The following is a 24,751-nucleotide window of genomic DNA, read 5'->3' on the forward strand; positions in this document are numbered from 1 at the left end:
GTGGCATGATCCTGGGGATCGCGTTGCTGCCCTAGCCCCTCCGTAGCAAGAACTTACTGAAGAAGTAAAGCTCCCTCAAAGTTTGAGAACCACTGGCCTAGATCATAGTTGCTGATGCTCACCTTCTATGATTCACTACCTTATGGCTTAGTGAATGTTTCATCCTTGCACTCTTACTAAAAATGCCATTAGGAGAAGGAAAAAAAATGCTTGCCCACGTAAGTTTAATTTTAAAAAATCTGGAGTGATCTACTTTGGCATGTCAGCTCACTGACCTGATAAATGGTGCATGTTGAGGTCGGATGAATACAAAGAGGCAGACACCCACCAACTGTTCTGAAGCCAGCAGAACGTATTTGTAGTCTCTTGAGATAGTCTTCTGCAGTTCTGCAGCCCATAACTTTTGATTGGTTGTACTGCCAGTGTAGAGAAGAAACACAGTTTTTATGGATACAAGTGTTTGCCAATGAGGTTTTAAAAACTGAATTTGTTCTTGACATGAGCCAAAATGAATACTACATTAGAATGTAGGGAAACCATGGGGCAAAACCGCAACTTTTCAGTGAAACGCAAGTGATCTGTGAGCCAAAGGAAACTGCTTGCAGGAATCAACAGGAAATAATTGTTTAAATCTTTATCACAATGTAAACTTTAAAAGGTATTTTTCTACACTTCTGCAGGCTTTAGTAGAATAAAGGCAACATTATAGACCTCTTGCTAAGACTGGCCCAAAGACTTATTTATAGACACTTTTGGAGCATAGTCCAAACAGCTGTATGTTCTTTGTAATTTGTTTTTTGTTGAGTCACAGAATTAATTTATCAGTACTTCTTCATTTGAAACCAGGTCCGATGGGTACTCTGGTGGTTTTTTACCATCCCATACAATATGGTACATATGAATATGCTATAAATTGCAAGGGTCCAAGGCAATGGTACACTATGGCTCTTGGCCTATTGTACCAGAGGAATTAATCTCACTAACAAGTTTAGATATTGCAGCTAGGTGGTAATGAGAGACCACATGCAACATGCAGATACACTCACTATTTTAGTGCCAACATAAACCTAGGGCTGAAATAGAGTGACATGAGTGCATTTACAGTGATTAATGAATTTCACATTTTCCCTTTAAGAATATTCATCATCACCCCTTGCCAGCTACATCACAAGCTGCTTTTGATGCTTCTCAATTAAAATTTATAATGAGTTATAAACAGGCTGCTATTATGGGGGGAAGAAAAAAAAAACTATGCTGGGCAGAATTAATTGGGGGGGCTGCCCTTGAAGACAGTTCAGAAGTTGCAGTTATTGTAGAATGTGGTGGCTTAGGTGGTTGCTGGAGGTATGCCGTCCATCTCTGTAAAGAGTTCATGCTTCTGAATCACAGCTGCAGCTCTAAAACAGGACACTGCACTACTGCAGCTTTGTCCTCCGGTCTGCTTTGAGCCTTAAGTCTATCACTGAGAAAGCTCCGACTGAGAAACAAGCTCCCAAAATCACGACTGCAGCTTTCTTAAAGGGACACTGCGCTTAAATTCCCAGAACTGTCCCTGTAAATCTGTCACAGCAAACTGCAACTGTGCCTTTTAAGATGGCAAAACACACCCCCTTCCTCTGAATAGCGAAGAAATGGTGACTGGAATTGTCTGCCAAAAGGGGGGATTGGAAGAGAAAAAGAAATAGCCCTTCCAGCCAACATCCTTTCCCTTCATGAGGTAGGGCCAAACTGGAGAAACGGTCAGTCCTGCATGGAGGAGAGCCACAGGCCCTATTTCTAACTGCCACAAGGGGCTTCCCAAAATGTTCAGAATGCCCTTGCTCTGCCAGGGAATAGGTTCTTCTTTAAAAGGCTTCTAAGTCTAAAAAAGCTTTCTAGAATTCTAAAATAATTTTTTTCAGCAAGCCTTCTGCCTTTAGTGCCTGGCACCTGTTGGTTTTATTGGTGATTTTATTTTATTCCAATTATGGTATTTTATGTGCTCTGGTCTTTTGATGGTTGTTTTAAATGCTTTTAATATTTCCATGCTTTTTATATTCATTTTGTATTTTATAATTTGATTTTTAGTTGTTCCTATTTTTATTAATTTGTTGTAAGCCTCTGGTTTCCCTTTGGGAGAAAAGCAGGATAAAATATAAATTAAAAAGTTGCCCAGTTTTCTAGGAAACATGCAAATTCGATGGCAGGTATCAGCACTTCAGAGATCTGTATAGTGGTAGTATCATTTAACACAGCAGTCTCCAAACTGGAAACCACTGTGTCCCAAAAAAGCCCTCCTGATCCTGAGCAGTGCTTAGTTTTCTGCTGTGGTGTCATGATTCTTTCAAGCTGATCTAGGCACAGGGATGAAGAAGGGTAAGTGCCGCTCAGGGGTAGAGGGAGAGCTTTTTTTCAAACCCTAGACCCAGCCCTTGTTAAATTTTAACAAGATCTGCCTATGTTGCTTGTGTGTTATATGACTTACCTTGCACTCACAATGTTGCCTGCGTTTAGCTCCACCATTTCTTCAAATCCAATAGCAAAGATGTCAACAGGCTTGTTCTGTCGCTCTGACGTTAAATACAAGGTTTTGTTAATTATTCTGAACAAAACAATTAAAAATCCAAGCAAAAGTGATAACATGATAATCTCTCTTACCTTGGAATTCACTGATGCCAGCTATCTTTGGTGCATCTAAAAGCCAGTCAGTGAGTGTCTGGTTTCTAAAAGCAATGCTTCGAAACTGTTTCCCACCATTGACGTTCCATGTTCCAACACAAATCCTAATTTTTTTGGGCTTTGAATACTTGTAAAAGTTCTCACACATATTCTTCAGTATTTTTGCTGATGCTAAAAAAATATTAGAATTTGCTTACATAGGAAGATATTTTCAAACATTCTAGAATAGTCAGCCAAGTCACAGCCATTCTCAAAAGCTAAGCATTTCAATAATAAAACATTTGCAAGAGCAAACACGGCATAGATATTATCTGAAAACCAAAATAAACTAAGACCACATCCTTAAAAAATAAAAACCCATCCAGTCTAGAATCCTTGGTGCCTTCTATTCAGCTTGAATAGAACATAAATGTAAACCTATATTTCAAATTTTTGTTGTTCCCTAGGATGTTTTCTCCATTGTTGGAATTATTTCTATGATTGATATTAAGCTATTGTTCAGCAGGTTCAAGCAACATGGAACATGAAACAAGTTTATTTGCCCAAAATAATTTTCAATTCTCAAAGCTATTATCCAGGAATGTATGTTTCTGAAGTACAACTTGTGTGTTAATTTTATTTCAGACTCCAAGGATCTAACTATATTTAGTATGAATACAAGTTTTTTAGCAACCTGTTTGGCAGCAATGAGAAAATATATCTATTTTTTCAGGACTCCTTTGGTCACAATAAGTAATGAAAACCACTGTCAGCTAAACGATGCTTATAAGTGACACTAGTGGAAAATACAAAACTTCCCTGCCCTTCTCAGAGTCATAAACCAGAATATTCTCCAAACTTGCAAAGCCAATTTGAATTTTTAAAAAGAGGAAGAATGTTTAACTCAGGCAATTTTTAAACATTTTAAACTCAGAGCCTTACTTACAAGTTCTTTTATACTCATAGGTCATATGGTTAGCTCTAGTGAGAATTGTAACTGAAGTAACTAGGAGGTCAAACAAAAATAAGGGTGTATGTAATTACCCTATACTTAGCTCTGCCTCTAAAAGCCTGTAGTATCCTTTTTAAGTATACAGTTTTGTTTCACAGGTAGCAAAATCAGTTTGAAGTATCTAAAAAATTGATTGGTAGTGATAACTACGCAAAACTTCTTCTCTGTGACAAAGAAATTGTTTTCAAATCTTATTTGAAAACCTGTTACCTGTCCCAAGAACAGAGAGTTTGGAAATCTTATGCATTGAGCAGATGCCATGACAGCTAATATTCTGAATTAATCAAAGGTTAATTTGTCATGCCTATTCTGCAAACATGATACTCTAGAGCTGCGGTTCTCAAACTCTCTCAGAGTTTGAAACCTGCAGTAAATCCTTGCAGGGACAGGTGGGAGGCAGTGGGGGCAGGGGAGAAGGCAGCGACACGATCCCCAGGATCGCACCGCAGGGACTGGGGTTCACTCACCAATCCCTGCAGCAGCGTCCTGGGGGTGCAGGGAGCCCTGCACGAGCCTCTGAAGGGCTCCCCAGGTCAGCAGCAGTGAAAGTGAGCGACTGCGCTCTGCCTTAGCAAAACCGGAAGTGGAGCGCGATCTCTCCACTTTCACTTTTGACAACCTGGGGAGCCCTGGTTTTGACGACCAGATGCTCACGCAGGGCTCCCTGCAGCCACAGGACACTGCTGCAGGGACTGGTGAGTTCCGGGGTTTGTGGTAAGGGCAGCCAAACCCCTGCAGCCCCCTGAGCAGCGCAATCCTGGGGATCGAGTCACTGCTTCCTCCCTTCCTCCTGGCTGTGCTCGCCCCTTGAGGGCAAAGAGGCTAGAGCCCTCAGGCTGGGGCACTGCGATGCCCCAGTCTGAAAACCTCTGCTCTAAACTCTTCATTTCAGTCGTTTCTATGTCACCTTTCCATATACAATACAGCCATGTTGGTTCACAAATAAAATGGAACTATTAGAATGATCAAATCACAGGCAGAATATTAATAGTCAACAAGAAAAGCAAAAGCATGAGAATGCTCCCTGAAATAACACAACTTTTCCTGGTACAAGACAAAGTTATGCCTGGTTCCATCATTGTTTGTTAAGGAGGTAGATTCTAGGTTTCCAAACTGAAGAGAATCTCTCTTTTTCATGCCTACTTGTTGACAGCTGGTGGGAAATGTAGAAGGGACTGAGAAATGAAATAAAGTTCTTGGGCAGGCTCATTATGGAAGGAGGCTACACAAGACTCATGCAATATGTAAACTTAACCATTATTACCTATGTCTTACCTTTGAGTAATCAAAGTTTATTTTAAAAAATGAAATCTTAATTGTGCTGCACTTTATTTTCAGTCCATTCTTAATTTATTTTTCCTATGCAATGTAAGCTATTCTATTGATGTATATGAAAATATATGTATTGTGGTCAGTTAACTGGAAGCTTCTCTTTCCTACTCCAAATCTCTTTGTATAACAGAAATTCCGCCCTAGCAAGTGTTTTTCAAAATGGTGTATATATGTGTTTTGAGTGAGGGCATTTAACAATATCAAGTACACTGTATTAAGGAGACACATTTTTAGATTAACATTTTATGCATTCTTATACTCTGCAAAGAGTTTAGAAATACCATAGTTTGGAAATCAGCCCTGTCAGGTTTCTATTCTACAATTCTTATTTGCATACCTGATGGACAATATTTCTAAGAATCTTTTGCACATTGTGAACTCCAGTTATTAACAGACATTACTTTTATAAAATTCACTCTCAATGAAAAGAATGTAAGATAAAACATATTTCTGAGGTAATTGTGTAACAGTGAGGTTGCACTATATGCTGTTCAACCAATAATCCAATTAGACCATGATGGTTCCAAAATAATGTGAAGAACAAAACTTCTATGAATTCATCCAAGCTACCCCTAGCTCTGCTATTTTTGTAGGGAAAAAAGTGTCCTGTATGGGAACTCTATGGACTATGTGTTTCCTTTGTTCTTAGTCACACTGACAAGAAAGTAAAGCATAAAACACATTCTGCCAGGCCATGAAAAAAAGTACAGGCATGTGACGCTTAATGACCTTCCACTTAATGATGGACCACATATAGAATGGTGGTCAAAGCACAACAAAGAGGCTCTTAATAAGGAGGTTCAGTCTCCCATAGCCTGTAGTAGAGTGTCTGTTTACATAACAAACAGGCTCTTAATGAAAAGAGGCAATCTTTCCATTAACTTGTGTAGCAAGATAGTGTCTGGCAGGGAGTGTTTACACAACAAAAGCACTAGATTGGGCTGAATGTTTGCTTAACAAGGTAACTGCATAACAGTGATAGGAGAACATATACCTGTTAAGTGGCACACAACTGTATACCTGCCAGACAAAGAAATGTGCATCTGGCCTTTGTCCTGCACTTTTTATTCCCTATAGTATAGGTGGGCTGTGCAATCTGCAGGCATTTCATCTTCCATGCCAAGTATTACATTTGCTATTGATGGTACTGATGCTTATATTAGCATGTGGCATGGAACTAACATTCTTTTGTCTTATTAATCTAGAACAGGACAGTCCAACTTTGAGCAGCCAGGGAGCTGCATGACCTTTGCATGACCCCCAGCTGGGCTGACCAGGAAGTAATCACGTTGATGTCACTGCCAATTACTTCTGTAATCTGAGCCGCCAAAGTCATCCTAACAGGCTCAAAACGAGGTGGTGGAAGCGGGGTTTTTCAATCTTGCTGCACCATTTGGCTTCTCTTTCTCCAAAGGAGAAACTGGAACAGCACAATAAGGAGCCGGAAAAGCTGTCAGCATGCCCCACCCCTTCCAGTCGACAAGCGTGAAGGTGCTCCGCAGCATCTTCACGCTTGTCTGCTTAAGCCAGGCAGGGTATGCCAGCAAGGACTAGGGGGGACTGGGGGACTAACTGCGACCTGAGGGCCAATATGCCTTGCAACCCACACACAGCTCAAGTGCCAATCTAGAACAATGTGACCATGCCGTGACCAATACTTGTATATTTTCATTTGCTATTAAGCTCCTTAAGAGTTACTAGAGATCTCTTTAAATTGTTATGCCATTCTATTAAAAATAAAATGATTTATATAATTTTCTTTATAAATTAACATCTAATTGCACTGCAACTAATGGTCATATTTTTAAGTTTTCAATTGTAAGGTAGAACTTTACTATTTTCTTCAAGCATGCATTTTAAACCACATTATTTATATTGTGGGCAGAAGCACTACCTCCTAAGTTAAAGTTATTTAGGAACAATCTGACATGGCATACAACTGTAATGATTCTGTCTGCTCTATTACTTCAGCTACAAAACTAACTACCAATACTAGACTATAATTCCTGCATTCCAATCAACAGAGAACATCCCTTATACAGTCATGCCTTGGCATCCACGGGGGTTCTGTTCTTGGAACCCCTGCAGATGCCAAAATTTGCAGGTCAGGCCTTTGTAATATGCCAAATGCAACTGGAGCTGCGATCTAACTGCATTCGGAGAGCGGGGGAATCCTCCTTGACCCTCAAAAGGCCTTCTAAGAAGGCTGATTTTCAGGCCTCTAGAAGGCTGAAAATCACAACTTCCTGTCTTTGGTTGAAAACCGGAAGTTGCTATTTTCAGCCTTCCTGTGGTCTCAAAAGGCTTTCTGAGGGTTGGGGAGACTGTGTGGCTTCCCTGGCCCTCAGAAAGCCCTTTGGACACAACCAGAGCACAGCACTAGTCATGTTTGGAAGACCAGGCCCAGCTGAACCTGTGAGTTGGAACCTGTGGTTAGATAAAACTGTGGGTCCCAAATCCGTGAATAATCAGTGTGGACCTGTACTTTTAATACTTGCACTAACCAACCAATTCAAGGTTAGAAGCATGTCCATGTATCACTTGATACCTATGGTAGTAACTATGAGCAGCTGCTTACAAAAGCCACTGAACTCCAGTACAGATGTGGAAAACTTGTCAGTATAATCCAGTGATTTTCAACCTTTTTGTCTCATGGCACACTAACAAGGTACTAAAATTGTTAAGGCACACCTCAGTCTTTTGACAACTGACAAGACACACCATGCTACTGGTAGGGTGCTCACATCCCCCAATGCCACTATTAATAAATGACCCTCCCACAAACTCACCTGCAGACCATTCGCAGCACACCAGTGTGCCACGGCACAGTGGCTGAAAAGGGCTGGTATAATCTCTTGAAAATCAAAGCTGCAACAAAGTAGTCATATTTTTCCACCTCAAATCCCAATTATTCCAAAATGCCAATTATTATAACTTCTGCCAGGTTCACACTACAAACTGCTGTGAGTACTAGGCAAGTGCACCCTACCATGGACATTCCTGCTGATTGTGAGGAGTCTGTTTCTCATAAATCATTTGTACATATAACTATAGCAATTGTTTCATTGATTAACATGCTAATTTAAAGGAAAATCATGGACTCTATGCTGGATAATTTGTTAGCACTCATATCATCTTAAATTGGCAATGAAATACATTACAAGCTGCACTGATGTGTATCATGACTGCATGCTGAGTCACTTTCCATCAGATGGCCTCCAGGCCTCCAGATTGGCACAGGATTGTCATATACAGTGCAAATTGCCTACAAGTACCTATATCCGTTATCAATATTATGAACAACTCTGAAAGTCCACAAAGGGTTCCATGCTTACTTATGTGAAAGACACTCCTGCTTGTACCAGTAAGCTAGCAAGTGAGTATTAACAGACCAAGTGCTGTGCCTATTCTACATGCAATGCAGGCCCCCAATTCACAGAAGCCTTGACATAAGTAAATTCAACTTTAAGTCAGCTTTGCAAAGGAGCCAACTAACCGCTCTTGCTGCAGCTCAGATTATGCTGCACGCTGCCCTCCAGTGAGGCAGCCACAAAACAAAGGAAGCCACTTCTGACACCCTGAGTGGCCTTCCAGCTGTAGGGGAGCCTTAATTCAGGTTCAAAGAGTTTGCATAAATTGTAGTCTGGGTTTTAAAACCCCTCTATAGCAGATAACAATGCTGTGAATGCTGTGAAAACAGAGCTGAAAGCTCTGGCCAGCTCTCCCTCAAGATAAAGGGAAACTGGTAAGCCCAGGGAAGAGGCTCACCTGGAAGGAAGACTATGGGTGATTTAACCCCCTTCCCTCCCATTGCTAAACTTTGAAGCTTCCCAACAAGGGAGTCCTCCCAAGGGAGTCCTTGTGTTCCTTCCCGTTTCCCTCCCTCCATCACAGATCCAATCTGAACTGATCATGGGCCCCAGGACAGAGCCTCATGGTGGAACTATGGAGAAAACATAAGTACTAAAGTGTTTCCTGCTCTGTTTCAAGGGCCTGTGTGGAGGAAGGGTCTGGTAAGGTGGACCAATACATACTTCCATAAAAATCAACTTCCATAAAGTTGTCAAGAATGGAACCCTTATATAAGCTGGGGACCTCATGCGCAGAGTTAAACGTGATCCCAGTTCCAAGTAGAAATGCTTGCTTATGACTGCCTTTCCCATAGAAGGCAAGTCTAAACGAATTCAGAAAATGCGTGTTGGAGTTTCAGAAACCAAAAGGAAAGATTAGACAGGGAAGGGACTTTGAAGATCTGAATATTTTTGATACTCTACTACAGGGCTAGTGTGGTGACTCACTGTTACCCTGCACAAGCCTGATCTTGTCTGATCTCGGAAGCTAAGCAGGGTCAGGCCTGGTTAGTACTTGGATGGGAGACCGCTTGGGAATACCGGGTGCTGTAGGTTTATACCATAGTCTTTCGAGACTGAAGGTTGCCAACCATTACAGGGCTGCTTGAACCCCAGCACAGGGGCTGGATATGGGGTTTGGATGAATCTATCCACACAGTGAGAAGACCTTCTCATTTTGCCTCCATGCAGCTCCTCTTTTGGGTAGATCTGGGCACCATGACGCTCCAGGCAGTTGCATTTTCCCAGACGTCCTGTTGCACAGCCTTCCAGGACACCGGGCAACAGTCACAACCGCCCAGAGTATCCTGGTGCCCAGATCTACCCAGAAAGAGGAGCTGCACGGAGGCAGAACAACAAGCTGTGGTCCAAACTGGGACCACATTTTCGTCAGACAGCTGTTGCAACTTTGGGTGCCACTGCTCTACTATTTCCACACTCAGTTTCTGCCTCCCAATCACACTTTAAAATATACATACACACTTTTGCAACAGCCCAAATACTGCAGTCAAAATGAACAAGACAAAGTTTCTCTAAGTAATATGAAATACAGGTGGGCAGAATTAGATAAGGAAATAAAAAGGAAGTCGTATTATATAATAACATTGGCTTGATTGTTATACATTTAACTTATCGAAAGTAGGAACTAGCAATCAGGCTGAATCCAGCCTCCTATCAGACACTGTAAAGTGCAGCAATTTTCAACCACTAAGCCACTGCACATTGGTGTGCTACAAATGGTCCGCAGATGTGCTGCAGGAGTTGGGAGAGAGGCAATTTATTAGTAGGGCCATTGGGAATGTGAGCCCCCCACTGGTAGTGCGGTGTGCCTTGTCAATTGTCAAAAAACTGATGAAGGACCTTGACAATTTTAATGCATTATCTGTGTGCCGCGAGATGAAAAAGGTTAAAAATCACAGGTCTAGTTTGTCTTTCCCTCTATTGCCAACAAGGTCTTGTTCTTTCTACGAATCTTGGATCTGTGTTGTGATAGGAGTGTGAAAGAGGAGATTATCTTCACTTGCAAAATAGCCTCTGATTTGGAAAGACAAAAGGAGAAGAGATAAACATGTTAAAGAGAAAGGATTTCTTCTCATAACTTTTTCATCCACCCTTCTTAATCTTAGAAAGCAGAATGGTCTCACTTGCTATGCATGCAAATACAGGTGTCTCATCTACAACTACTTATTTGAAGTGGCTTGTGATGTACCTCTTTAGTTAACTAAAAGGTATATCATTCTCTAGCATAGTTTCAAAATCAGAAAAATATCAGAGTGTTAGATAACAAAGTATCATCCAACGTGTTCATGGTTATGCATTCTATACTATACCTGATTGCAATGCCTGTTCTGAAACTATGGGTGCAATAAGGGAGCGGAAAAGAAAAAATAATTAGTGGAACAGTTATGCCACCAAGCTAGGAGGTAAATTTCCAAGACATTGAGCACATACGCATGCACGTACAAACGAATACACACACAGAGCACAGCTGTAAAATACCAAGTCTTATTCTTACATGTTTGAGAAGTGTAGAGGAACTGCACACTTTAGTCCATCACAATTATTTCACAAAATATTGTGCAGTTGGCAGTGTAGATAATACAATAGCAAACATCCATGAAAGAATTCCAAAATTTCAGCTTTGTACTAACCTGTCTGAACCAGACTATGCTCTAGATGCTGAAGCCTTAAGAAACAGGCAAGTTTTTTTTTTTTTGGGGGGGGGGTTTGATGGTGGTGGTGGTGGTGGTTATCAACTGCAAGTCTGTGCTAACAGGCACTTAAATGTACAAAATATATTGAATTTCATCTTGTAGAAATTGATTCAGTTGTTAAGATACTAAAGAATAGATACATAAAGTCACATGTCTAGGTTTGAAACCTGAATGTCTTCTACAAATACATTATGAAAATAACAGTGTAACTGAACAACTATGTGTTTATCTAAATATTTTGATGTTTATTAATTTTGGTGCATGGATTTAAAAAATGTTTCCATTTTTTGCATAGTATCAACAATTTAAGCTATGCTGTTGTATAATACAACACATGTATTACAATGCATTAGGCAATAGGATGGATAAAACAAAATTTAAAATAACTTAAAGTTTTGATACAAACTGATCATTGGAATCAGTTCTTCTGTCTAAGAAACATTAAAAATTCAACATAAACAATTTGTGTTACACAGTGTAATCATTCCTTTGTCCTCATGGATTCCTCAAAAGGTCACCCAACACTGCTAGTAAAGCAGATTGCTGTTAAGATGACATTAATACTTCAACGTTCTGCATGAACATACAGAATATATAAGGTTTGGATCCAAAAACTATGAGAGGAAAGCAAGTAGACAATTGGGGTGATCTGTAACCAGTAGTGGAAGAGTTTGTGCAGCACTGTAGGTAGACTTTAAAGCACTTCCATAAGATCATCATATTTCAATTTAGTTTCACTTTTCGTACACAGTGGTCTAACACAAAATATAAAACAGCACTTCTATAAGCAATGCACTTACTGTGAAGCATGTGAAAAACCAGAGGTTTATTAGTACTAGCTGTTGCCATATAGATTAAGAACCTAGAAGAACATACCACGTAAACTGCCGGTGGTTAAGAGAGCCCGTGCTTTGTCTGCTAAATCACTATTTAGGGTATTCCCCAACAACAAAACGTCAATAGCTTCCTGCTTTGAGCTATCAAAAAAGTTATTTTGAATTGTTCTGGTCACAGAACGTGCACCATCCTTCAGCTTCCCAGCCTGTTAGGGAGGAATACGTATAAATATTTTATAGAGTTACTGAAAGAACACTGACAACATCATACATGCTATTCTGAATCAATGTTTACACTGTAATTTGCTAATAGCAAGCTTGTGATGTGTTAAATTCATTTGAATTTTAAAAATGTGTGTTGAAATGCCATATTTTGCTTTTTGACAGGATAAGCAGACATATTCCATGGTATCCTTAAACACACAACTGCTGAGAATGTGAGATGGTTGAAGCTGCACAGCGCTATCATGGAGCAGACTTAGCCTCACCTAAAGCTTACTTAGCCCCCTTTTTTAAGAAGCACATGCTTTTACACAATAGTCTGAATTTTAAATGCAACATCTTTAAAAAGGAATACTAATTTCTTATATATACAAATCCATGTTTTGACACACAAAGTATCTGTCTAGGTATGGAATGAGATAATAGGGCTGACTTAGATTACAGAAAGTTGTACTATTGCTGAAATCAAAAGCAGATTGTTGATTTATATGTCCCCTGCTAATTAGATTGTAGTACCACATTGGCAACACACAGTGCAGTGCTGGTACATTCAAATGTATGGAAATATCACACACATGCATTCACTGGTGTATATATATGAATATAAACATTTAAAATGGGCAAGCTGATGAAAGTGAAATAATGGTTTCCAGATCTGCAAGCACTGTTATAGCAGGCAGCCTGCTCCAATATTTTGTCTGTCTACAAGATCTGGTGAGAATCTCCAATACTTCAACTCTCACAAGTCTTCAGTCCTCACAGCTGAAAGCCTATCATGATGAATGCAAAACATCTATTGGGTGTTTGGCATATATCAGGTTCATGAAGACAAATCAAATCAAGCAAAAGTTATGAATATGTACATTAAATTGTGAACTTCTAGCCAGTCAGGGCTAAAAGAAAGTTATCTGTCCCTGCACTAAGCTCCAACATAAGCCTTATCCCTATGGATATCCACCTATATCATCATAAGCTCAGACATCTGTACTACTTACTCCAAGTTTTAATTATAATTAATCTGCTTTTAACTGCTAGTTTTTCTACTAGTTTGTGTCTATTAGATTGTTGATTTCTATAGTTTAAAAAAATTCTCAATTGCGTTTGTAAGCTGCCTTAAGGACCAAACGTTGTGGAAAGATCCCTTCAAAGTATGGAAAACTGATCTACTGTGCATTTATTCAATGCTTTTCCTAAGGTCTTAACATCAATATATTTGCTGCAATTCTTAGCACCTCTCTCCCCCATACATGTGGCACAGCACTTTAGATACCAAAAGAAGTTTCAAATGCCATTCGTAATATGATATGGGGATTTATTTAAAGGAAAAATGTTTTTTAAAATCCCCGTAAGTCTGTCCAAGCTCATGAGCAAGCTTAAAAGAAGATCTTTGAATCTCAGGCTGTAAATTCAGAAGAAACTGCAAGAAAAACCTGTTAGGCCTTTCAATTATACTTCTGTTGGGTTCGGTAAAGGAGAAGTTAGCCTTTGCAGAGATTAAGCAAATCATTCAAGTCTAATATTTATTATGTTCTTTCATCCACCGTTTGGACAGGGATAAATATTTTAAAACTTAAGAATATAGAACATTTGACAGTATTCAAGAGTTACACTCACCAATTACATATCAGGCAAATAATTGAAAAGAACCAAAAAGAAAGCAAAAGATAGATTAGTCAAGATGTTAAATAGTAATATAGTTGTTTTGAGAAACTTGAAATAGTCACTGTTATTTAAAACACACACACTTCAGATTAGTTAAAATTTGAAAAACACTTTGATTTTAATTGCGTATTGAAGAAGATAACCACCAGTGAACTATTATATGAAAACATGCAAAGAAAATATTTATGAAACCTCCTATTGTACAGGGCTATAAGCCTGCAACATTTGATTATGAACTTTATCAGAAAAGAAAGTATCTTAATACAGTAAGAGTCATTATCTGGCACACACACGGAATGTCAGTTAACCAAATGCGCCAGTCAAAGCTTTCATTACCTCAGGATTCCCTCTGCCCTTTCCTTACTTCAGAGTTCCCTCTGCAATGCCTCTCAACCCTTCCTCCTTTCTTCTTCTCAAGAGCTCTGGAAGAACAATGTTCCATTCCTTCCTTACAGGGCTCTTGCATGAAAGAAATGTCTTCATTCCTAAAGGCCCTCAGGGAAGAAGGAAGGGCACTGCAGAGGGAGCCCTGTTGGATAAGTGAGGGAGGGGTTCAGAGGCAGATGGGCAGATTGTTTAATCAACTCTTTGTTAACTAGCATCTTTGCTCTCTTATGGGGATGCTGGTTAACAGAGTTTGACACTGAACTAAGCATTGGATAACACAACTTTACTATACCAGCAAAGGTGAGGAGGAATTGTCCAAAAACATTTATATTAACGTAGATATTTGGCTAACACCAGTCACAGTACATGCAGAAACCAGAAAAATGCAATATTTAAACAGAAGGTGGATCAGGGGAGTCTGTGGTAACACTTCTTCAGAAAGCAGACAGCTTTAATGAAACTTTCTTCCCTCCCCCTTCCATTCAACACCTAAGTCCTAGAAAGGTAGGCATCTACAAGACCATAACAAGGTATACAAAAAACTGTACTTAATACTATACCAAGTTCCGGTATAAAACACACATGCAACCTAAATCAGGGCAACTTGCAAGGAAGTCTTAGCTTGTTTTAATACAGTATTTGTAACTGAGTGGCATCATTTACTGCTGCCTTGACAGCTGTGTGACAGCAGAAAAATTTCTATCATTTGGATTTAAATAAGAAACAGCTCTGAACATTAAATCAAGATTAATAGGTGGCAGTGAATTACAAGATTCTGATTCGTCTATATCTGCAAAATCAAGAAGGTTTTGAATAAGACATAGGGGAAACAAGACAAATGGATAATTTTTGGCTGAGCCATTTCATGACAAACCTTGGATAAACTGGTTAAGTAAATCAAAGCATTTTGGGGAAAGGACTAAGCTGAAGTGGATGCAACTACTAATTCAAGACTTGTGGATACAGTCTGACGTTACTCACTATGCAACAATACAGGCAGAAATATAGGGAATATAAATATAGGCTGAAACAGTTAAGAGATGTGTTAGATACCAAGAAAAGGCAGGTGTGCAGTTTCACTTCTAATTTGCACAATAACTCACTTAAGGCAATTAGAATATTCATTTTTCGTAACTAAAAAGCCATTTACCTTTGCTTTTCCTTCAAGAGCTCCAGTTCCAGCATATATTTTACTGACCGAGTCACCATTAACAGACCACATGGACCGAAAGACTTCCTGGAATCGTGTAACCAATTGAGGTTTTTCAGCTAAACCTAAAACCTCCAGTTGTTTTATTAGCATCTGCAACAGTTCAAGGAAACAGCAGATTTGAAACAGTGTGAAGTCATTTTAATTTAGGAAAGCTTTAGGCAATATTATCAGATTTGGTTTCCCCTTTTGCCTCATTAATTGAAAATGGAAAATTATCTTTTTTAAATGTATGGATGCTTTACAGAATATAAGAAAGATGACTGGTCCCTGACTCAAAGAGTCTACAAGTCTGAACTGAGTTGCTGTTGAAATTGTAATTCTTCAAACAATAACTTGGAGACCCTGGAAGCAAGACATATGAGTCTTGAGTCTCATAGTCTTGTGGATTTCTGCTTCTCATGCATGCTGCTTCATTTTCAGTTTAGTGTCAATCATACTTTCTTGAAACAAACAGATCAGCAAACTCAATGCTTCTCTTTCAAACCAGAATCAGAAAACACTGATGTATCTCTCCAAGGCAAGCAATAACCTTCGCCAGCTTATTAATGAATTTCAGGAAACCATGGATATAATTAAACTGTGAAGTTTCACGCAGGAAAGGAAAAATGCATGAATCCACAGGTCATCTCCAAACCCCCAAACTATACCCTGGAGAATCCCCCAAACTATACCCAAACTATACTTCCCTGGAGAGGGAAGAGTGATAAGATGAATAAACTGCAAAATAAAGTTTAGACATACATAAACGTTAAAATATACTGAGTAAAGCATGGATACTGTAGTACCTAGTCATCTGCTATACAGAACCCAATCCTATGTTGCTAAAATATAGTGGAGTTGAATATGGCAGCTCCCACCCGCACACTGCAACAGGCATCAGTATTGCAGTGCCAGCACTGGGGAGAAATCCTTGTGGAGAGCTGTACAACAGCTGTTTCAAAAGGAAAAATATAAAACATTTATAAAGGCCATGGAAGCAACCCCATCTCCTCAGTCATGGTAAAAAGTTATTGTTAAAGCATAAGAATAATGGTTTATGAAGTGCAACAGTTTCAGCCATGGATAGGATCAGGTTATAGAATATAAAGTTGTTTTCCCTATGGGAACACGTTTGAAAAATGGTATTTCTTCTATATCTGGCAGTTCAGAGTCAAGGCCCAGTCTGGCACAGAATAATGACCAGGATGAGCTTCAAGATTACAACCTGTTATTAGTAACAAAGTAAAATGGAACAAAATGCTTCCAAAAGATAGATACTAATTTTAAAATATTTACTTAAGAGAACAAAATCATTTACAAAAACTTAAGAGTATTTGAAATCAGGTTAAGTGCAGCGTTTCCCAAACTGAGATGTCATGATGCACTAGCTAGTGGGAAAAGGAATGTGGCGAGATCACTTTAGGGATCATGCCGCTGTGGTGAAGAAAAGCATTTTTTGAACATATCTGGGGGTCACTAAGGCTCTCTGGAGGAAGCGAGGAGCCCATGGCCCCTCTGCAGGCCTCCCTGTGCCTTGGAACTGATCCCTGAAGCAATCATGATCCACCTCAGTTTCTTGATGAAAAGCAGGCATGGGTCATGATCGGGAGCAATTTTCAGGTGTGGGGAGACACAGAATGGGCCGAGGGCTGCCTGAACCGACCAGAGGGCCATAGTAACCCCCAAGTATGTTTAAAAAAATATTCTTTACCACTGCCACACAATCCTGGAAGTGCCATTGCTGCCTCCCCCTTGGCAAGTACTTAGGGAGGTTCCTATTCTCTTGTAGAGTTTGGGAACCTTTGGATTAAGCGTAATAACTGACAAATTCTAATAAAGAATGGTTGCTCCTTTTTCTAGGGACAGTTCCTGAATCCATTGGAAGCACTATCCAAAATAGTTATTTTGTCAGCAGGTGTCTATGAAACAAGACAAGTTAGAGGGAAATGTGAAAAATACATTCAAAAAAGTCTATGTGCCACACAGTACTTATTTGTGAAGGCCTACAGACTCTCAAACAATACATGTCTTTAGACTTTGCTCTCTTGTTTAAACTCAGCAACCTCTCTCCTTTCTGAAGAGCACAAACAAATAGCCTAATCTGGTTTCCTGGAAAATGTGCTGTAGTACCTCCTGTACATAATGTTGAGATAGACTGTCATGTAAACTTTGAAAAAAAGTTTTCCTTCCTGTAAGTGCTGGATATTAAAACCTTTAATAAAAGTTCTATAGTATCACTCATTCTTCAAAAACAGATATTCAAACCTAGAAGAAAAATGCAGTGCATACAGAAAATTAAAGGACACTGCTTAGCACATTTCAGGAGGAGAGTTTTTTGTCATGACTTCATTGTGAAAAAGGTCATAACTGAATAATCAGAAGTCTAGGAAAATTAGCACTAAAAGCTGTCCTTAAGGTATGGGGATTCTGTCAAGAGAATATGGGTTTGCACAATTTGTTATGTCACCATATGCACCATGACAAATTCTAATTTCTCCATTTATGTTGTCATAGCGGAGGAAATATCTCATACATCATTTAGTAATTTGGTAACAATATCCATAGATTCCCAAAATATACAAAGGACAATGCATTATATTCCTACCTCTAAGCCAATGAAAGCCTGTACACTGTTTGTTCTATCCAGACAGTCCAAGCAGTTTGTTCTTATAGTACCACTTTGATATCTGTGCCAAGTACAACAAAAGGCGGAATGTTAAAGATACTATTGAAGCAATACAGTTACTGAAAGCAGTTTTCAAGCAAGGCACTAATCAGAAGTATTTTTGGCATAATTACCTGGTAATGAATCTATGCAACACTGACAAATATGGGTAAATTGTCTCATCTCAGACTTACTGTTCATTTTCCAGAACTTAAAAAAGTAACTGTCATACCTCACTCAAATATACTTAAGGAAACATGCACATACGGAGTACATTTTTAAGAGCAAAATTTCTAGCAGAGATTATATTTGGTTGATAGCCAACATAGACGTTTGGCAACAGTGATCAGTATTCAAATAATTGAAACTTATTTTCATGTGTACATCTTAAATTGCATTGACTGATATTATGCACTGTTTCACCTTTATATCAACTGCAAAAACAGGGCTTTTCAAACAGGGCCCCTGGCCTCTGCCCCCTTAGAGATGCACTCCTGGGGGATTGCATCACTGCCTTCCCCCCACCGTCTCCCCACTCTGTGCAAGGACTTACTGCAATCCTCAAACTCCTTGTGATTATTGCTACTGTTAGTAATATAGTGGTCAGGTGGAAAAAATAAAATTTAACATGCAAGACGAGATTTATAGTTTCTAGAACATGGTGGTTCAACAAGCGGCCCGTGGGCTGCATGCAGCCTACAAGGCCCTTTTTGGGGGCCCCTGAAAGGTCCTCTACAGACCCCCACCTCCTCCAACTTTAGCCTCTTTTTTAGCTCCGTACTGTACCTTTACAGCTTCTTCTTCGGAGAAGCCAGATTGGTGCAACCAGGAGATGAAAAAGTCACCTGCACCTATCATCGCCTCTGCTGCTTGCAGCCTGAGCCTGCTGAATGACTTCAGCAGCTAAGAACATGGAAGTAATTGGCAGTGACATCATATCACCACCATTTACTTCTAGGTCAGCACAGTCAGGTGGCCATGCCAGGGTCATGAAGTTCCCCAGCTGCTAGGTGGAGCAACCTGATCTAGAACATGATCACTACCAACATGAGTCTCCCACCTTATTTTTTACCAGGTAATAATGCCAAATGGATACTTGTATTGGCATGGATATTCCACTGAAATGGCAAAAGTCCAAATTACACCCCCAAAAAATTAGAACTTGATGTCACATTTGAAGTAGAAACAGTTTAAATCACCTTATAGAAGCTCTAGCTGTATATTTAAAAACATAAATAGTATGAAATTAACTAGTTCATTTCTGCTAAAGCTTTATAAAAATGTATGATATCATCACAAACATGGTTCAAAAACGTGGAGAGGAAATGTACTTTCTCCTCCCCACTCTGGCATGAATTCCTTCCTTCCTTTTTGGCTTAACATCACATCAAAGTTACTCATGGTTTATACTAACCAGATTACCTCTTAACTAGGGTTTGGCTAACCTGCTTCAAACCCTGGCTATCTTTATCACAGATGTAACACTAAACCATGGTTTAAGGCAACAAGGATCATACCTAATTAACCAAAAACAAAATATTGTCTTTTTATTTTCTTTAAAACTGCCTTTTTTGATATTCAATTTTTGCATTAAGAATTGCAAATGCATTTTAGATTTGATTCTGGTGAGGAGAAAGTCTAAATAAGACACATCCTGCAAGATGACAGAAGCTAAATATACAAACCGTTGAACTTCCTTTCCATCAAAGTAAAAAAATCCACACTCTAAGAATTTCTGTATCTGTGGTTTAAGAACGCTCTGCAGCTTTTCTGCTTTTCCACCTTTGACCATTTGATGATAATCAAAGTTCACCATTTTTATGTCATCAACGTGTTCAGATGCTTTCAAATGGCTCTGGATAAGATTGGTGGAAGAAAGGGAAAATAGTGTACAAAACATTACTTTGGTAGTATCCAAAACTGCAATACTATCAATGATTTTTAATTAAATTATTTACAGTCTTCGCCAATACTTTAATACTTGTAAAAGGCTACTTTTTAACAGCACATTTGTCTAGGATTGAACATGACATCTGCATCAAGGCAGTTTATCACTTTTGAAGGAGCCTTTAGTGAGCTAATGATTTACAAAAGCACATTCCCTTTATTAAACATTTGGTGCAGTACCTTGCTTGCTAAATTTGAAAATCAAAAGGCACAATGTTTCTGGGATTCCTGTATTTACCAATTCTGACACTAAGATTTGCCATTTTGGGTACATGATACTTTTCTACAAAGTTTCATTGATTCACTAACCAGGGCCAGCTTTAAGCCAATTGCTGCCAACTGCACCCTGCAGGAGGATAATCTACTCTAATCAAATACACTCAACACCACACACACCACCACACTGCAGGTTTTATAAAGAATCACAATGATTTTAAATTTCTTCTGAATTCTTAAAAACCCAGTAGTGTTTATACAGTTTATATTTTGAATTTTTTAACTGTACTTGAATTTACACAATGTTAATTATAGAACAGCACAAAAATTTCTCTGAAAATGTTAAAAAGACAAATATGTAGATATACGTAACATGTACTTGTTTAGGATTTGCTGTGAACTTGGGTCCTTGCAAAAAATGTTTTCAATTGGGTCCTGCCACACCTAAAGCTGGTCCTATCACTAACTTTCTTCTGATATTAACTTATGGTTTCTACTAATTTTACACTGAACTTAAAGCATTATAGTAATCAGAAGAAAGTGCACCTATAATGCCTTTTCATTTGTTGATACGAAGGATTGAGTTTAGGGAAAAGCTTTGTATACCAGAATCAGAGCGGAAGTTTTACAGCTCTCTAGAGAATGTTGCATGGTCTCAAGGGACTTACAAACCATTTGGTCTGAATCCACTTCTAGAAACACAGACATCTGACAACAGTGGTCAGTGCTCAAACCGCTGACTTATAGCTAAGTGTATTTTTTTTATGTTTGATGCAGAGTGCTAGGGTTGTAACAGATGGAGATATATCTAAAAAAATATACTGAAGGTTCTTACCTGAAAGGCTTTGCTAAGCATATGCTCCCCTTCCTTTGACCCGAGAAGGTTTACAATTATCTGCTTGCCATATAAATTTTTAAGAGTACAGAAATGTCTGCAAGGTAAAAAATAAATCTGTAATATTCTTGAGGCTAGTAAATGACTACAATTTCTCAACATCTGAATGGAATATATGCATCATTTTTAGCCACTAAACATGAGCAGCACTGCTGGATCAGACCAAAAATCCATCTAGTCCAGTATCCTGCTTCATACAGTAGTCCACCAGATGCTTTGGTATGACTGGCCCAACCATGAGGTGACCCAATGTGGATGATGTCAGAATCAGGTAGCAACAGATTTGGGGTGCTCTCTACCCCAAGCCTGCTGCTGCTGCTTCTCTCCAGTCTGTCACAGATGTAAGCTACATTCATACACTTTCTGCTCACTCAAGTAGAAAGTGGATCATCCTCCTCCTTACCCTGTTCTGTTGTGCAATTTTCACAAACCTGGAAGTGGGAAACTCCTGATTCTATTTAAAGAGACCAAGCAAATAAAGGAACTCTTTGATTTGTGTGGTCCCTGTAAATAAAACCAAAGTCCTACACTCCCAGGTTGGCGAAAGCCACACAATGGAGCATGATAAAGGGCCTTTTTATCCTGAAGTATATCACAACAGAGATAGTGGTGGTGTTGGGTAGCATCCTTGGTCGAAATGCCTCTACTTCTGGGACACCGAGAAACAGGGCCTGAGGGTATTGGATTGAATCCTGAGTTTAGTTAGTCATGACTAAAGTGAACTTACAGTAAATTACAACCCAATATCTTTGTGATAAAGCTTGAAAGCAGAAAAAGGGATGGATGAAGTCTCAAATATCTGCCAGGTAAAAAAAACATGAAAGCAATATAAAAAAAAATCGATATTTAACCTGGAGGCAACTTACATGTGACATGAGATTCAGCAGGCAACCAAGATGAAGTCATTGATTCTTTAAGAATTTCATTTAAAAACTCTAAGTTGTCCATATTACAATACAATGACAGCTCAGCAATAAGGTGTTAGCATTTAGGTATTCCGCTTCCACAGAACTGTTTATGTGCTTAATAATTTTGCAAAAATAGGAAAAGGTAATGCCTACAAGTTCACCAATAAATGTTTTCTGAAAGAAGGAAGAAAAGATTTTTACCTATCAAAGGCTGGCGCATTTGCTTCAAATCCCCTTGACATTCTGACACGATGAGATCCCACCTTAATCAGAAGCATATGGTTGAATTAATTTTGGTTGAATTTTTTCTTTTTAGTAATTACTGCTTCCTCCAAATACTTTTTAAAAATCATAATATAAAATACATGCATGTTAACATTACTATGTTAATAGAGTTATTTTAAACACATAATTCCTGACACAGGATCACAATTTAAAACTGACAACTCTATTTTGTAACATTAAAAAGGTACAATTTTTAGAGTAAATGCACATCTTCCCTACAGATATGTGCTTTTTAGAGTATCTCTTATCTCTAAAGATTCCTACAGGTATTACAATACTTGACTATGACTTCAGTTAGTATTGTAGGACTTGTCTATCCTGACAGTCTTAATTTTATGCATATTCACTTGGAAACAAGTCACATTAAGTTCAATGGTACTGACTTCCAAGCAAGCAGGCTTGCAATCTTAGCAACCCAAGCATTCTGATGCACAGCTGAAGGTTACCCAAGACAAAAGAAACCTTTTTTCAAGGCAACAGGTAAATTTATCTCTTGTCAAACCTATAATTCAAACAATAAATGCTTCCCTAAACTCTTCAACATGAGCTCAATTCCTTCAGAACTATGTCCCACAGTAAGTTCTCTTGAAATCTCTGGGTCTTTCTTGAACAAGCAAATAGAAGACTTCAACAAATGTGGGGAAAATTGCAACAAAGAGAACTACCATACCTGTAAACCAGGTTGTTCCCAAAATAATGGAACTGATCCACGGATTTGTATGAAGGAAGACACACATTCATCTAGGAATACAACCTAATAGAAAAACAATATTTGTTATCTTAATGGTGTTTGTTATGGCATGCAAACACCCACTTATATAAGGAACAATGCAACAAATATAAACATGATCCTTTACATATTTAGTCAGAGTTGTCACATTGTATTTAATAGGACTTAATCTTAGGTACATACAAATAGGACTGAAGTTTTATTTTACAAATTATTTCATTCCTACATCAACTGAGAGTCATTACTTCCATGAAGGATAGGTTATGCATTATATATCCGGACTTTCAGAAGGCGTTTGACACGGTCCCTCACCAAAGGCTACTGAAAAAACTCCACAGTCAGGGAATTAGAGGACAGGTCCTCTCGTGGATTGAGAACTGGTTGGAGGCCAGGAAGCAGAGAGTGGGTGTCAATGGGCAATTTTCACAATGGAGAGAGGTGAAAAGCGGTGTGCCCCAAGGATCTGTCCTGGGACCGGTGCTTTTCAACCTCTTCATAAATGACCTGGAGACAGGGTTGAGCAGTGAAGTGGCTAAGTTTGCAGACGACACCAAACTTTTTCGAGTGGTAAAGACCAGAAGTAATTGTGAGGAGCTCCAGAAGGATCTCTCCAGACTGGCAGAATGGGCAGCAAAATGGCAGATGCACTTCAATGTCAGTAAGTGTAAAGTCATGCACATTGGGGCAAAAAATCAAAACTTTAGATATAGGCTGATGGGTTCTGAGCTGTCTATGACAGATCAGGAGAGAGATCTTGGGGGGGGGGTGGACAGGTCGATGAAAGTGTCGACCCAATGTGCTGCGGCAGTGAAGAAGGCCAATTCTATGCTTGGGATCATTAGGAAGGGTATTGAGAACAAAACGGCTAGTATTATAATGCCGTTGTACAAATCGATGGGAAGGCCACACCTGGAGTATTGTGTCCAGTTCTGGTCGCCGCATCTCAAAAAAGACATAGTGGAAATGGAAAAGGTGCAAAAGAGAGCGACTAAGATGATTACGGGGCTGGGGCACCTTCCTTATGAGGAAAGGCTACGGCGTTTGGGCCTCTTCAGCCTAGAAAAGAGACGCCTGAGGGGGGACATGATTGAGACATACAAAGTTATGCAGGGGATAGACAGAGTGGATAGGGAGATGCTCTTTACACTCTCACATAACACCAGAACCAGGGGACATCCACTAAAATTGAGTGTTGTGCAGGTTAGAACAGACAAAAGAAAATATTTCTTTACTCAGCGTGTGGTCGGTCTGTGGAACTCCTTGCCACAGGATGTGGTGCTGGCGTCTAGCCTAGACGCCTTTAAAAGGGGATTGGACAAGTTTCTGGAGGAAAAATCCATTATGGGGTACAAGCCATGATGTGTATGCACAACCTCCTGATTTTAGAAATGGGTTATGTCAGAATGCCAGATGCAAGGGAGGGCACCAGGATGAGGTCTCTTGTTATCTGGTGTGCTCCCTGGGGCATTTGGTGGGCCGCTGTGAGATACAGGAAGCTGGACTAGATGGGCCTATGGCCTGATCCAGTGGGGCTGTTCTTAATTAATTAAAAGGTGAAGTTCTAGAGAAGTTCTACAGATAGATGCACTGTGCAATCCAAACTCTCACCAAGATTTCGAGCGGACAGAATCTAGACCAGCGGTTTTCAACTGCTGTGCGGTGGCGCACGAGTGTGCCGCAAGGCTGCCTCAGGTGTGCTGTGGGACCAGAGCAGACAGGCAGCAGCCCTGCACACAGGGGAAGTGGTGCTTTGAGCCTCAC

At 39.4% G+C, this 24,751-nt stretch overlaps 1 protein-coding gene across 5 annotated transcripts in view; it reads right to left on the bottom strand.

The window, feature by feature from the left end:
* The window catches only part of SYNJ1 (synaptojanin 1), a 69,156-nt gene that overhangs the window by 30,060 nt on the left and 14,345 nt on the right, over window positions 1-24,751 (bottom strand). For all 5 annotated transcript variants that reach the window (XM_066619079.1, XM_066619076.1, XM_066619073.1 and 2 more), the window contains exons 6-15: window positions 22,931-23,014; window positions 22,177-22,238; window positions 21,008-21,104; window positions 19,695-19,864; window positions 17,950-18,031; window positions 15,303-15,455; window positions 11,922-12,087; window positions 2,638-2,829; window positions 2,465-2,549; window positions 276-416 (exon numbers count right to left, since the gene is read on the bottom strand). In XM_066619079.1, the coding sequence (XP_066475176.1) occupies window positions 276-416; window positions 2,465-2,549; window positions 2,638-2,829; window positions 11,922-12,087; window positions 15,303-15,455; window positions 17,950-18,031; window positions 19,695-19,864; window positions 21,008-21,104; window positions 22,177-22,238; window positions 22,931-23,014 (1,232 nt within the window). The remainder of the gene's footprint in view (window positions 1-275; window positions 417-2,464; window positions 2,550-2,637; window positions 2,830-11,921; window positions 12,088-15,302; window positions 15,456-17,949; window positions 18,032-19,694; window positions 19,865-21,007; window positions 21,105-22,176; window positions 22,239-22,930; window positions 23,015-24,751) is intronic.

Source organism: Tiliqua scincoides, chromosome 3 (genome assembly GCF_035046505.1).
Source record: "Tiliqua scincoides isolate rTilSci1 chromosome 3, rTilSci1.hap2, whole genome shotgun sequence".
NCBI lineage: Eukaryota > Metazoa > Chordata > Lepidosauria > Squamata > Scincidae > Tiliqua > Tiliqua scincoides.